We start from the raw sequence: 15121 nt of genomic DNA on the forward strand, positions 1-15121 counted from the left end.
AATGTCTCTTAATCTGCAAAGTTTCTATTTTTTCTGTCAAGTAAATATAGTTCAGTAAAAAGTGCAATAAATACTCAAAATAAGCGTTCAATAACAATCCAATTTCCCCTCAAATTAAATACTCAGAATGAACAGAGATATTATTCATAACAATAACTATATACTATATAATATAACTGTATTCATAGAAAATAGTTTGAGCTACTAAAAAGGCTCATCACCAAGGTCATTGGTCATTTATTATTTGCATTATTAAAAAATTATGTTAGAATAACAAACATTAAATCATGTTCAGTTAGCTGTAGTCTGTCTGTTAATCTGGGCTGAAATAAAAATGGAAGAGTGGTCGTTATGAAAGTGTTTGAACTCAATAATCTCAATCATGTTACTGTCTTTGTCACGTTGGAGACAAACAGGGCAACTGCAACATGCAACTTCACTTTGCAGATACTTTGTCTTTGATAGAAAATCTATCTACATAAAATGTTGGTGGTTTGGTCTTTTCAGAATAATAAACTGGTACAATATTGGGACTAAATATTGTTCTGGCATACTAATCGTATATAAACCTCCAATAAACCACTGAACCGGTCCTGTTCTGGTCCAGCGGCATTTTCTTGAGTCAAGACAATATCAGTGTTTTAGAAAAAGAAATAAAAGTCAACACAAATGAAGCTTTAGAGTAAGTTTAGTCGAAGACCAAACTCTTGCAAGCCCGTCATTTATGTGTATACGTCTGCCGTCACGTCTCACGCATGCGCACTCCTTGTTTACTAGCTGTCATTGTTCGGGCCGTCAATCACGACACCAGCTGCAGATCAGCTGGTCTCCTCTGACCAATAAGCACCACGAAACAATTACGTTGTTAGCCAATCAACTTGCTGCTGTCTCTTTCGATATGACCGTCTCTACTTCAGTTCATTCATGTTGCTGTTACGCACCCTCCACCTCCCATCTCCGCCCAGTCTTCATCAGATCCATCATCACCATCACCACCAGGTCTGGACTCCACGGGGGGATTAATCTTGTTGCTGATCGGGCAGACGGCCCTCAGTTACAGATCTCCATGCAGAGTCCAAGCGCCGAAGACTCTGAGACTTTATCATCACATATCATCTGTTAAAAATAAACAATAATCATTTCTTTATTTGACTGGTCTCTCCTGATTGAAATGAGCTTATATTGGTGGTTTTGGAGTTGAACAAATCCACTAAGAGAGGAGATGATGGTTTCAACAAATACAGTATGCGAGAAGGAACAAAAAAACAAGATATGCAACAAAGTAAAGCACACAACGCTGTAAATGTTGTGATTAATACAACAAGAGCATAATTATCTACAATATTGCCCGATAAAAGAGTCTATTTAATTTACCATTTGGCTTTCAGTGTTCAACAGATCTGTTATGTTGTGAGACATTTGTCCAACAACACATTTACAACGGAGGAGCACATATCTCTCTCTGTCTCTCTCTGTCTCTTTCTTTCTCTCTCTCTCTCTTTCTCTCTCTCTCTCTCTCTCAATTCCTTTTCCAATCTCCAATACCGACGTGTTCACATATCGCAGAGACGGGTTGTGTAAGGTTTACAACTCATAGCTGTACAACAGATCACGGACAAATGAACTAAGCATAGCTCTATATGAATCAAATAAATATATACAGTAAATTTGACAAATATGATCAAAACAATTAATATCTCTCTTTCTGTATTGCTTAATGACACGCACGGAGGCACGCAGTTACGTACGCACGCACACACGCACACAAGCAAATGCCATGGAAACCGGACCGAGGCTATTTAAGGGCCGCGGCGGTTCTGATTCTTCCCTTTACACTTTGGACTTGGACATGGACTGAAAACCTCCTGTGAACCTAAACCGTGTAAAGCTAACTCTTTGAGTTTTGAACTGCTTGAGATAATTTGCTGGAAAGAAACTTGTTGGCGAACAGAACTACTACACCTAACACACGACAGAGACACACGACAGAGACCCTGAAAGAGGACCAGAGACCCTGAAAGAGGACTTCAGTGGCCTGCTGAAGGGACTGGGCTGTGAGTTGGACCAGAGCTGTGGAGGTAAGACAACTTTTATGTTTAGCTTAGCTTTTTTTTTTATTATCAACGAAAACAATTAAATAAAAAAATCTTTTAAAAAGTGTTCTCAGTTTAGAAATCAGTGAAACTTTTTGACTTTCAATGTTAAAACGTCACAGAATGTTGTCAGGCCTGTAAAATGATACTTGAGCGACAGAATGGCTTAAAAATTGCGGGAGATGTGAGGAGTGTGTTAATGACTAGTATAGAGGTTTGAACCCCTTGTTATTTTGGGTTTAAGGCATCAAATCGTCGAAATTTAACATTGAAATGTCAAAAACAAAATGGCACCTGAGACATTTTTATCGAATTCTGTAGATTGTCCACCATGGAAACCATATTTGTTTTGACTGTTGAAACGTGACTTATTGCACACACATTTTCCTCCTTTTACTTTAGCATATTAAATACATGAGTTATTTAACATTTAACATTGAACATTGAAATGCACTTTGCTCGTTGTTGCGATACTTTGTTTTGACGGGACAAGAGCGATCTGTTAAGTCATTATGGGACTGCATGTGCGCGTGCGTCCTCCAACATCTCCTCCACGTACTGTGATATGCACCTCATGAGCAGGGAGAATTATGAGTTATAAACGAAAGAGATTACCGTGGTCATGTTGGATAAATATCGGCATGTTTTACTGTGCGTCATGACGCACGTCCTCAGTGTCAATTAAATACGTTCGCGCCGTTTATTGCAAACCATTGATCATTTTGTTCACACAAACACTGAAGTCCTTACAATTGTTTGGTGCAGAATAAATGTCTTTGATGAGAGCTCACGAGAACTCAACATGTCGGTTAATTAACCAGAAAAAAAAGCTGCGCGTGAAAGGCACCTGCAAGGTCTGTGCCTTTTAAATGAAGCACTCTTCATGTGCAATTTAAGATTTAAGCTTGCTAATTATGAACGCTACATTGTTGTTTGAGACAAATACAAATAGTAATACTGCTGACAATATCAATAACGATACTAATAATTATTGGCATTGGAATATATTTCTCTCTATCTCTCTCTCTCTTTCTCTATGTATATATATATATATATATATATATATATATATATATATATATATATATATATATATATATACGTGTATATATACATACAGTATATACTGTCAAAATTTCCATCTTTGTGAACAGATGGAAGCAGTATTATTTGTTTCTGATTCCCTCATCTGTTTAAACTAACACAGGCAGAACTTATGTATGTTTGATATTACTGTTTATAAATGTTTACAGGCACAGCCTCCTATGTGCTGTCTGCATTGTTAGGTTATGCATATGCTGTCGTTTTTTCTTTTTTTTAAACTTTGATTATTGCTCAATGTAATCCAGAAATATTTAATGTTATGAGAAATCCTTACGTTTGAACCTTTCCCTTTCAGCTGGTGTGAACTACGTCATGGAGCGTCCTGCTAGAGGCCCCGTCAGGCTCGCCTTAGACGACGAAGGTAAGGAAGGTGAGTTGGAGCTTGCATTTGTGAATGGTCATTTTGTGTATGGTGTTTGGGAACAGGGAGTGTTCATTCGCCAGCTCCTCCATGGAGAACGCCTAGAGGACGACGAGGGAGAGGACAACGAGGGAGAGGACGAAAAAGAGAGAGGACGACGAGGGAGAGGACGACGAGGAAGAAGACGACGAGAGAGAGGACAACGAGGAAGACTGGGATCCCGAAGATTCCGGATATGGCTCCATGGACTCTTCGGAGGAGGAAGAAGAGGAGGAAGAAGAGGAGGAAGAAGAGGTGGTAGAAGAGGAGGATGAAGAAGATGAAGATGACCCTGTGGTGCCCCCAGCCCCAGAAGAGTCTGCGCCCTCCACGTCAGGACTCGCACCCTCCGCCAAGAGGACCAGAGAAGAGGACGGGCAGTCTGCGCCCTCCACGCCAGGAGTCGGATCCTCCGCCAAGAGGACCAGAGAAGAGGACTACGGGGAGTCTGCGCCCTCCACGTCAGGACTCGGATCCTTCAGAAGATACTGGCAGAGGGATGAGGACAGCGACTCGGATTGAGACCGACAGCCTAAATGCTGCAGGATTGTAAAACCTTTATGTCTGGCAGGTCTGATAAAGCACCAGACAGCCTTCCCTCGCGTCTGGCGGGGTTGGCAATAGGTAGCATCCTGCAGCAGAGGCTTTGGTGCGGATCGTCCTGAAGAAGCTTCGCTGAGGAAGAAGAAAAAGATGAAGATGACCCTCTCACCCAACGGTTCCCAACTCTGAGTTTCTGACAGGACCTGCAGCATCCAAGTCCCTTTCCCCCTGGCTATCTTTTCACCCTCCCTTTTGGCGTGGCGCCCCCAGCTCCACAGAGGTCAGAAGAGTCTGCACCCTTCAAGTCAGGCCTCAGATCTTCCACAAACAGAAGACACTGGCACTGGCAGTGGGATGAGGACAGCGACTCGGATTGAGACCGACCGCCTGTTTGCTGCAGTATTGTAAAACCTTTATGTCTGGCAGGACTGATAAAGCGCCAGACAGCCTTCCCCTGCGTCTGGCGGGGAAGGTAACCTCCCTCGCGTCTGGCGGGGTTGGCAATAGGTAGCATCCTGCAGCAGAGGTTTTGGTGCGGATCGTCCTGAAGAAGCTGCGCCCCCAGTTGTGTACTTTGGAGTTTTGTGTAGGGTGCTGCGGGAGTATGGGGAGCAGAAGTCCCCTGAAAGTGTCTGACTGAACCAGACAGATGTGTTGTAAACAATTACTAACGTTAAGAAAAGTTTCCAAGTCTCTTTTACTCAGGTATCGATGGCCGTGATACAGGAAGCAACATCCAGGGTCTCCTTGAAGATGCAGCAGATGAGAAGGATAAGACTACAGGACCAGATAAAGAGCGGCGGTCGCCTTTCTTTCAGTGTGCTGAGTAAGTAATCCCTCCCAAGGACTACAGAAGTATCAGTAATACGATTCCATCATTGGAGGCCAGATTCAACACAACAATGTAAAGGTTGTGTAGTTGAGTTCCAAAGTATTCATCTCTTGTGTGTGTGTCTCACAGGGCAGGACTCCACAGGTTTCACTCTTGGGGCAGCTGAGGGTGGACGTCAACCAACCCGTCATCCCAGGACGACCCAGACCCACAACAGACCTGAACCCCTCTCAGCACCCCAGAGAGTCAGAGACCCAGTGAGTACGGTCCTCCCTGCCCCTCCACCTCGACACCACCCTCCCCACCCACCAGACAAGAGTACGAGGAACTGTATGCACAGTATTTATAGTAGTATTAGCACGATTACATACATGTTCTTCTAGATATGTCTTTATATTAGAAACAATATCAGAATATTTATGATATAATTAAATGTATGACACTTTATATACAATAAATATTGTGCAAATTATAATTGCATTTCTTTTTGATTTTTGATTTGACTCAAAGGCATTACTGTTATTACTGTTAAGTATTGATCTTTGTAATATTACATGTTGATACAAATAAAATGGAGGAACAGCCAGCAACGTGTAGTATAATTCTTCTTCTCATAAACAATTGTTATCTTTACTGATTGTGTACCAGAACAGAAGGTAAGGATACATACATGTAGGTGCATGGGAACAAGATATGACGTTAATATATGAGGGGGAAACAATGTGGGAACTTAATTAATAATATCATTATTATCATGTTCATAACACTGCTGTAGCTTATTTCAAAATGATCACATAAAACTAACCAACATTGGAGAGACATTACAAAATAAAGAAATACATAGAAAATAACTACAAGATACATTTGTGTTTTTACTTTGCAACAAACAGGTCTGGCTCAAAGAGTATTGTCAGGTACATATACTGTCGGCCTAAATAGATCAATGAAACATTTGAGAGTTATTGCACGATATAAAAATGAAATTATGAGATGAAAGTTCCGGTGAATACTCGGTCAATATGTCCAATATGGAGGGGGTGCGCGCCGAACAACTTCCCGTCATCCCCGTATTTATGTCTACGATATCAGACAGCAGGCCTAGGTAGGAAATGCACGGCCCGCCACTGGAGGTCAGGGGTCAACCGCAAAACATCTGGTGTACAGTCTGATGCAACAACTAAGAGAAACTAACTCCTTTTTCACAGTTAAACGTACAGTGCCACACAGATCAGATGGAGAGATCTGAGCAGACACATGCAGGGCAGGTTGTACATGGGCACAATAATCAACCAATTGCAAGTGACAGTAAATGGACATGTACACATTCATTATGGATGTCAGACTGTTATACATACATGGATGTTCAATGCGTTTTATTAAAATGATGAAATTCACATGCGGAGGAAGTCAAGAAACAAGGTTGCACAAGTCATATTAATGTAAACAAACAGCAGCCGGGCATTATCCATTCAATATTACAATACATTAATTAATTAACATTTTTACAGAATTGAAGTGATTTTAAAGCTCAATATTAGTTATGTATATATGAGCCCACCATTCACTATCCATATACTATCACTGTGGTACTGATGTGCTTTTTTGCTGGGCTTTAGCAGTGTCAATGGATATCTGGACATGCTTTAGAGAGGTATAACATATATAATGAGGAGGACAATCTCCCTCTTTACATGATTCAAATGAAATGAGTATGATTACCCTCTGGAAAGAAACATACTGTAATGGTTGCACACTTTACTTTTGTCCTGAACAACCCTTCTATAGTGTGTTTTGCAGAGTACAGTCATTGCTTAAAGTGTTTCAAATTGTTGACATGATCAATATCAGACATGAGTTGAATACATTTGTCATAACAAATATAACTCCTACATTTCACTGAAGCATATTCAGAACCTGTATCTGAATTAGAACTACTCATTATCAAAATATAGTTTGTTAGATTAGAAAAAATATATATCCTGTAATAGTCAGTAAAGATCACAGTATGATTTGTTAACTTTCAGAGATAAAATTAGTTTTTCTTTAAAGTAGTTTCACAAAGAGATTAATAGCACAAATACAACATCATGCACTGTGTCAACACCATTTCAAGAGCTTCAAGAATGTTAGGAACTCAGCGCACTTTTCCCTTCCACAATAGTGCAAATCCAGTCAAAACAGTGAATGTCACTTACCAATCACAGAGATAGAGACCATCACTTATGAGTGTCACGACCCGGCTCCAACGCCATTGCAAAACAAGAGGGAGACACCGTGTTTAAGGCAAAACATAGGAAGGTTTATTTGCTCACTAAGATGGGTGGCAATGCACCCCAAAACAATCGGGAACGCTTACAAGGAAAAAGGCGCTGTTGCCTGGCTGCTTTTATCCTTGGAGAGCATCGGGCCCATGTGCTTCCATGTAGGGCGTGCCACCTCCTGTTACCTGTTGGGTGCAGGAGACAGACAGACCAGTGTACAGGCTAGGGAACCATCTCCTCTCCCTCCATAAGAGCTGGGTCCTGACGGGAAACCCAGCATAAAAAATATCCCAAGTGACACCAAAGCAGATGTTCTAAATCACTGAAAATCACCAAATGTCCTGTTCCCATCTAAAGAACAACCAGGATGAACCATGACCTTCGCCATCGGTCCGATACCTCCTGCACCAGGTTCCCACCTCAGCAACCGGTGCACTTCAGAAGCACTTTTAATAGGTCAGGTAGCACAGGAGGAAAAACTAAATACATTCTCGTCACTGGGGAGCCCTGGACAGTACGTCCGTTATCACGTTGTCCGTCCCCATCACATAACCACCTGATTAACCTCTGGTTGGAACACGTCAAGGAGTTCAGGAAGGTAAGTGGGTTGTGGTCAGTAAAAACAACTACCGGTGTACCACTGTCCCCAACATACACGTCAAAATGTATGCAGAAGATAGGTAGCACCCGACTTTGCGCGAGGCAAAGGACCCACCCAATCAATTATCAAATGCTCAAATGGTTGGCTGATTCCTGGAATCAGGTACAGAGGCACAGATTTTAGCATCTAGTTCGGTTTGTCAGACATATATGGCTAATTTTAATAAACCTAGAGATATCTTTTTTTATAAGAGGCTAAAAGAAGTGCCTCAGAATCCGGTCATAAGCGGCCGGGGGGGAGAGGAGTATATGTCACTCTTACCTGTCTTAAAAACTTGAGAGCTTGAGAGACAAAATAGTTTGGGAACCATGATGTTGGCCTACTTTTGACATGTCACGGTAGGAAAAGCACAGGGGAAAATGGTAAAAATCAACTGTGACTCAATTAATGTAGCGCTTCATCGGTGCTTCAAACCTATTTACAAACTTTTTTTTGTCCACACTCACTTAACAAATAATAATATTTAATTAATTTGAATACAAATAGACAAATCATGAATTATCAACTTCAGTTAAACATCAGCATCAAACATTGAATTTGAGTACATTTACAAATGGAACATTAAAAAAAATATACAGTCTGAGCATCAAAATGATACATTTTTCCATACACTGTTTCGATGGGCAGTTAGGTACAGTTAATCAAACCCTACAGGAAGTAGCACACACTGATAGTAGCCTCTCAGTGATGCATCATTCCAGTCAAGCCAAGATGGACATGTGAGTAAAGATTTTTTTTATTTGAGGAATAATGACCATAATTCATATCCACTCAATCACAATTTAGTTCAATTTATGCACACTTGCTCTTTCATCTAACAGTCAAGCCCAGGTTTAGATTCCCCTCTGGGTGGCACTATTGTGCTGCACACAATGGTCCAACTTCAGTATATTTTGGTTTTGGTATTTTTTGGTTTGTACAATTCAAACAAAATCAGCATTTTTTTTTTACTAATACAGAAAAATTGAAAACACAATGCCTCAGTGTCACAACATTTTGTCTGTTGCTGTCTCTCTGGCTTGGACAGATGGCCGTGTGGAGGTGTTAAGTTTGTGCAGCCTCTGGACCAGCCAGTGACTCCAATTTCACTTTTCCTCACTTTGAAAATGTCTGCATCTCTGCAAAGAAGACAAGCCAAAATGACGATTAAGGAAGATGAATACGAGAAGACAAATTAGCGATGGCGGACTTTGTGTGTGTGTGTGTGTTTGTGTTACCTTTGTCAAGATCAATGACTTTAGGCTGAGTGTTCATGTGGACCTTCTCTTTCAGCAGGTTGTTCTTGTAGTCTTAAATCACACAGGAGAAAGTCAAAACATGCAGTCAAGACAAAAGTCACCTTTTCTCTCTCTCATCTGACTCGACTCACCAAATCTTCTCTCCTCCTGACTGCACGTATTCACTTCAGTAACATCCACCTCAAACTCTTTCGAGCTGCTGTGACTCCGGCTGGACCGTCACAATAAGAAAGAGACATCTGAGTTTGTGTGTTAAAGGGAAAGACAGTGATTATGTGAGTGTGTTTGTGTGTTCTCACCTCATGAATGACTGCGGGTAAAACTCTGAAAATACAGGAAAATTAGATGAGATTCAGAAATGCTGATTCAATGTAAATCTTCAGTCAAACTAAGGTACTGCAGGTCAGACCTTTGATTCTCCATCTGCGTGTGATGAGGATGATGATGAGGATAATGAATGCCAGAAGCAGGAAGGAGGTGAGGACGTAGCCCAGCGGCATGAGAAAGTGGTGCCTCTGGTCTGGCAGAATAACATTGATGACTCGCTGTGATTCAGCCTTAGTGGTGTCTGAGAATCACAACAGCCAGCATTGAGTCTTCCTTTGTTCATCGTCTTTTATTTTTTATTTTACAAACAGACATCATTGTGAGTTTTACAAATGTAATACACAAGACCGGACCTTGCATTTAAAAGACATTATGAGCAACACAGACTTCCATTTAACTTTATTCGTGGAGTAATTAACTTCCGAAATTATCGTTCTCGGAAACATGTGCACTAGCTGCTGCTCAGTCCGTCCACTACCATGATCCAGACTAAAATATCTCGAAAATGATTGGATGGATCGCCATTAATTCTGGTGCAGATATTCATGTTGCCAAGAAAATGAAACCTTCTGACTTTGGTGATACTTGGACTTTTCCTCCAGACATTCATGGTTCCCTGATTATACATTTTCTTACTCTCTTTTTCCTCCAGTTCCTTGCCATTTGTAGGTTTCATTGAAATGTCTCAACGTTTTAATAGATTGCCATACAATTTAGGACATATTAGTATCCCCCTTTGTATGAATAGTTCTAACTTTGATTATCCCTTCATCTAGCGTGCTCATTTGGTCAAACTTTTTGTTGTCGTAAATTTCAATATATGATCGTCGATATTTCCACCAACCTCAACAACTTTGTTGTTTGACAAAATTTACTTCTTGTCTCAGTATCTTTAGAACTCTGTGCGGGAGTCTGACCAGCACTTAGACCTGAGTGGCAAGAAAACAGTGTGGGCAGGGGGGGGGGGATTTTTTTGTTACGAATCAGTACTACAATTAAACTGTTATATTCAGAAAGGGTGTCTGACTCTTTGTTTATTTATTGTTGTTTCAAATGTCCACTACCAAAAAAGAAAATAATTGTCCACTAAAAATTTGTTTTTATTTTCTGTAACATCTTTTTTTCAGGCAGTAATTGTCCCCAATGATGTTTATCTAAGATAAAGTATTTATATCCAGTTTTCCACTGGGCTTTTTCTTATACAACCAATTAGTTGGTTTAATTTCCCTGATTTATTTAAACATTTAAAATAGTAAACTAATCCTATTCTATGAAAAGCATCAGCGAGATTGAACTCTTGACGTCGCGGTTGAGGAAGATTCCTGTCCAATCAAAGCGCGGGTTATTCTTCCACGGTGGCCGTGGAAGAAGGTGCCGCACAGTTATTTGAGTCACTGTAGCATCCCCGGCAGAATTATAGTCTGGAGTCTTTAAGTGATGGTTCGTAAAGGTTTATTGAACTCACCGTAAGAACTATGAAGAAAAACGGAAATAGCAGTTGGTTAGCTTAAGCTCTGACAAAAAACGTAACAATCTAAAACAATATTTTCTCAAAAAATGAACTTGAACAGGTGCAAACCATATCAGCCAGGTGCTAAACTAATACATCCGTAACCTTTGTATCACTTTTTTCCGTTGTTATGGCAACTTTTCCTTTCTGCACGTTTCTTACTAACAACTTCCGTTTTTTGTACCTTCAAAATAAGAGCGCAACCGGAAATGCACCGACTGCAGTAACAAAACGGACTAAAATAAAGGACAAAAAAAAGGAACAAACTATTACAATACTTTAAACTCTCAGAGGTCCGTTACAGTCACTACCAAACCAGATTGGATGCATTTCAAATGCATGAATTTGTATCCATGAAGCATCCCGTGTTGGTTCAACTGCTCCTGCAGAAACAGAGCGACATCCAGCACGTCAGACTGGGCTTTCCGCCTGAACAATCCTAACGCCTTGAGATGCCCGCGCAGTGTTGACATACTCAATTTAATACCATCATTTTTTAGAAACATCAGTATTTCCCAGTGTCTCAAACCGAGAAGGTAATAATAGCAGATTAACTGCGATAGCGCCATCATTGCCACTGAGAGAGGATTTACAGACGTTTCCTTTTTCTTTATCTTTTCTCGTAATTACGAGATCAGGATCTCGTAATTACAAGATCAGGATGTCGTAATTACGAGAAAAGGGGTCTATTTTGTTTGTATCCAGTGAATGCAATGCGCTTCCGTACAATGTGTCCTCGTTGCTAACAAACTGATATTTAAAATTGTAGGATACCACAAATGCTCAACAACAACTCTGCACACCTCAAGTTCTAGACCTCTTGATCCACACTCCATACCAGTTGGTGGCGGTAATGCACCAAACAGTTGTTTGCCAACCGCCAATAAACCTCAAGGAAGAAGAAGAAGAAGAAGAAGAAGAAGAAGAAGAAGACACCCGGAACCTTCGTTTCCGACTTTTTTGACGACCGGCGCGTTTGAGTGTTACACCCCAGTCGCTTCCCCTCAAACAAGCGAACTCATTCAAGTGTTTGTGGCTGGAGGTAATTGAGTCTAACAAGTACAGTTATGTAAAATAATGTCGCAGAATTGTTGATGAATGTTCTTTTAAATGTTATAATAATGTCCTAATGTCGACGATAGACTTCTGTGAGCACGTTCTGTACAGTTTCAGTGTTTGGCTGCGTCAGTTAGCTCGCATGCTGCTCTGTATCGCAGCTAACTTTAGCTAGCTAATCTCCCGGTGTCACGGAATACTCGGAGAAATGAATGGCCATTGCTTTTATAATTGCTTACATTTTCTTTTAAATAGTTCTATAAACTATTCCTCTCTTTTGTAGGTCCTGCGTTAAACGTTTAAAGATGTTTTTGACCAGATCGGAATATGACAGGTAAGTGCAACACAAACTGCTTTGTCATATATTGAGCACTTCTCAGTGGGAACGAGCGACATTAAGAGAGCACAAGGATGTTAAGAAGTTGTTTAAACAGATATTCAATAGACTTGACTGCTCAGGAAATTCCGAAAGTTCCTCTGTTTCCGTCCATTGTTGTTGCATAGTTGCTGTTTGTCGCAGCTAGTTAGCTGGCAGCTAGCGAGTCACTTCGCAATAAGTTAGCCTGCTTTCACTTTCGGTATCCCTATTCTACAACACATACTTTATTTAATCAGGAAAACCTGTGTTCCACTCAAGATAGATAGGCAGCTAAAATACTACTTTAAGCGGTATCTCTAAACCTAAACACAACATGATGCTAAACACATTTATTTCTTGTTTTCCACCAATGTCAAACTGATAACTATTCATAGTATCATTCTTGTTCACATCTATCTTACAGAGGCGTGAACACATTCTCTCCTGAAGGGAGATTGTTCCAGGTTGAATATGCCATAGAGGCCATAAAAGTGAGTATTACATCCTGAATCACTTAGGTTGACTAATAGTCTTCTTTTGTGTAACATTGTCTAATAAATTCCAAAAATAAATGAAATGTCCACCTTGATATGCTCACACATTTTCTTTGGTCTGGCATTCCCCTTCAGTTGGGCTCCACAGCCATCGGTATCCAGACATCAGAGGGGGTCTGTCTGGCTGTGGAGAAGAGGATCACCTCTCCGCTGATGGAGCCCAACAGCATTGAAAAGATCGTGGAGATTGACAGTCACATCGGTGAGTAGCAGGATAAACTAATATTCAGCTGACAGACACAGATTGACTGTACCTCAAACTCTTATATTTTGCATGATAATGTTCACTCTGATAACATGGAATGACATTACATTTCTCCCAGTTTGACCGTGCTTATTGTTGCTTTATGTTGTAGCATGTGCATTTTCTTTCTTTCTGCCTCAAAGGTTGCGCCATGAGTGGCTTGATAGCTGATGCCAAGACTCTAATTGACAAAGCAAGAGTGGAAACCCAGGTATGAATACTGATCAAACAGTAATGTATGCAGTTCTCTAACAACCTGATTTTATATCAGTGTATAATCTGTATATATTCTTCCTTAGAACCACTGGTTCACATACAATGAGACGATGACTGTGGAGAGTGTGACTCAGGCGGTGTCCAACCTGGCACTGCAGTTTGGAGAGGAGGACGCTGACCCCGGTGCCATGGTCAGTCACTTGGCTCGTTTCCATGCTGAAACACTCATCAATTCAAACCTCAAACAAATGTTGTTCTTCTTTCATTTTTTTTCCAAAGGCATAATGTTTGATAGTGTTCAAGTAAACTACCATAACCTGTAGTCTTTTTTTCTGCTTTGTTCCTCTGTGCTGTTATTTATACAGAGTCGACCATTCGGTGTTGCACTTCTATTCGGGGGAGTTGATGAAAAAGGACCCCAGTTGTACGTATTTGGGCTCCCTACACACTTTACATTTTATACAGAGGCATGTTCATTTTAAATACAATTCTGAATTTACAGAGACTTTACTGTTATTTGTTTGTGAATGCAGGTACCACATGGACCCATCAGGAACCTTTGTGCAATGTGATGCTCGAGCCATTGGCTCAGCTTCTGAGGGAGCACAGAGCTCCCTGCAAGAAGTCTACCACAAGGTACAACCACTGCGTATTTAGATTCACCAGGAACATGAGCGAAGCAAATTGTAATGTCAATGAGTCTTTGTGAGACTTTTTGACTAGTTTTTCAAAGATTTAAGAAAATTAATGTTTTCAATCGGTATAGTCTAAAGTAAAATATAGACATGCAAATCACGAGGACTGAACAGTTGTATCTTTTCTGTTTTTCCCCCTCTCACTGTTTAACTTGCAGTCTATGACATTAAAAGATGCCATCAAGTCATCTCTCACCATTCTGAAGCAGGTGATGGAGGAGAAGCTAAATTCCACCAACATTGAGGTTTGTTGATATTTTTTACCCTTTTTAAAAAAAAAATACTTCATTAGTACATAAAGGTGCTTGAAGGTCGAATTTGTCAGTGAAAATATGTACTTGAAACATATTGGTACAAATTCCCAGTGCAGTTATGTTTGCGTTTGTTTGAAAATATTACTCATCAGTTTTCACATTACTTTCAGAGTTCCTCAGGTTTCATGCAAGTTTTCTTGATGTGTCTCTTCTGTAGCTGGCGACAGTAGAGCCCGGGAAGACCTTCCACATGTATTCCAAAGAGGAGCTGGAGGATGTAATCAAGGATATCTAAAGCATCAAAAACCTGATAATCTTGCTTTGAATTCTGAGCAGGAAAGGAGAGGACATGAAAGAACACCGTGGCTCAATGTCTCAACAACCACATCTTTTCATCAGCTCAGCACATTCTTCTTGCTGCATTCAGAATTTTTTTTGGGATTACATAAGAGGTTTCTATTTGAATGGGCTAATTTACTTCTTGTCTCAGTATCTTTAGAACTCTGTGCGTGAGTCTGACCAGCACTTAGACCTGAGTGGCAAGAAAACAGTGTGGGTGGGGGGGGGGGGGGATTTTTTTGTTACGAATCAGTACTACAATTAAACTGTTATATTCAGAAAGGGTGTCTGACTCTTTGTTTATTTATTGTTGTTTCAAATGTCCACTACCAAAAAAGAAAATAATTGTCCACTAAAAATTTGTTTTTATTTTCTGTAACATCTTTTTTTCAGGCAGTAATTGTCCCCAATGATGTTTATCTAAGATAAAGTATTT

General features: G+C 40.4%; 1 protein-coding gene and 1 pseudogene across 2 annotated transcripts; one reads left to right on the forward strand and one right to left on the reverse strand.

The window, feature by feature from the left end:
- Positions 1-8989: 8989 nt before the first annotated feature.
- LOC306737110 (matrix remodeling-associated protein 8-like) lies at positions 8990-10069 on the reverse strand (annotated as a pseudogene). The gene is made up of 5 exons: positions 10045-10069; positions 9530-9700; positions 9264-9371; positions 9112-9183; positions 8990-9012 (listed from the first exon to the last, which is right to left on the reverse strand). The product of its transcript is annotated as a matrix remodeling-associated protein 8-like (transcript).
- A 1868-nt stretch (positions 10070-11937) lies between these two features.
- psma5 (proteasome 20S subunit alpha 5) lies at positions 11938-14901 on the forward strand. Its single transcript, XM_079218551.1, has 10 exons — positions 11938-12011; positions 12309-12359; positions 12808-12874; positions 13013-13139; positions 13325-13392; positions 13481-13588; positions 13763-13821; positions 13931-14033; positions 14251-14337; positions 14564-14901. Exons 2-10 carry the CDS (start codon positions 12331-12333, stop codon positions 14639-14641), a joined length of 726 nt encoding a protein of 241 aa, XP_079074677.1. The 5' UTR covers positions 11938-12011; positions 12309-12330; the 3' UTR covers positions 14642-14901.
- The last annotated feature ends 220 nt before the right edge of the window (positions 14902-15121 follow it).

This window comes from Taurulus bubalis, assembly GCF_910589615.1.
Source record: "Taurulus bubalis genome assembly, chromosome: 5".
In the NCBI taxonomy this organism is placed as follows: Eukaryota; Metazoa; Chordata; class Actinopteri; order Perciformes; family Cottidae; genus Taurulus; species Taurulus bubalis.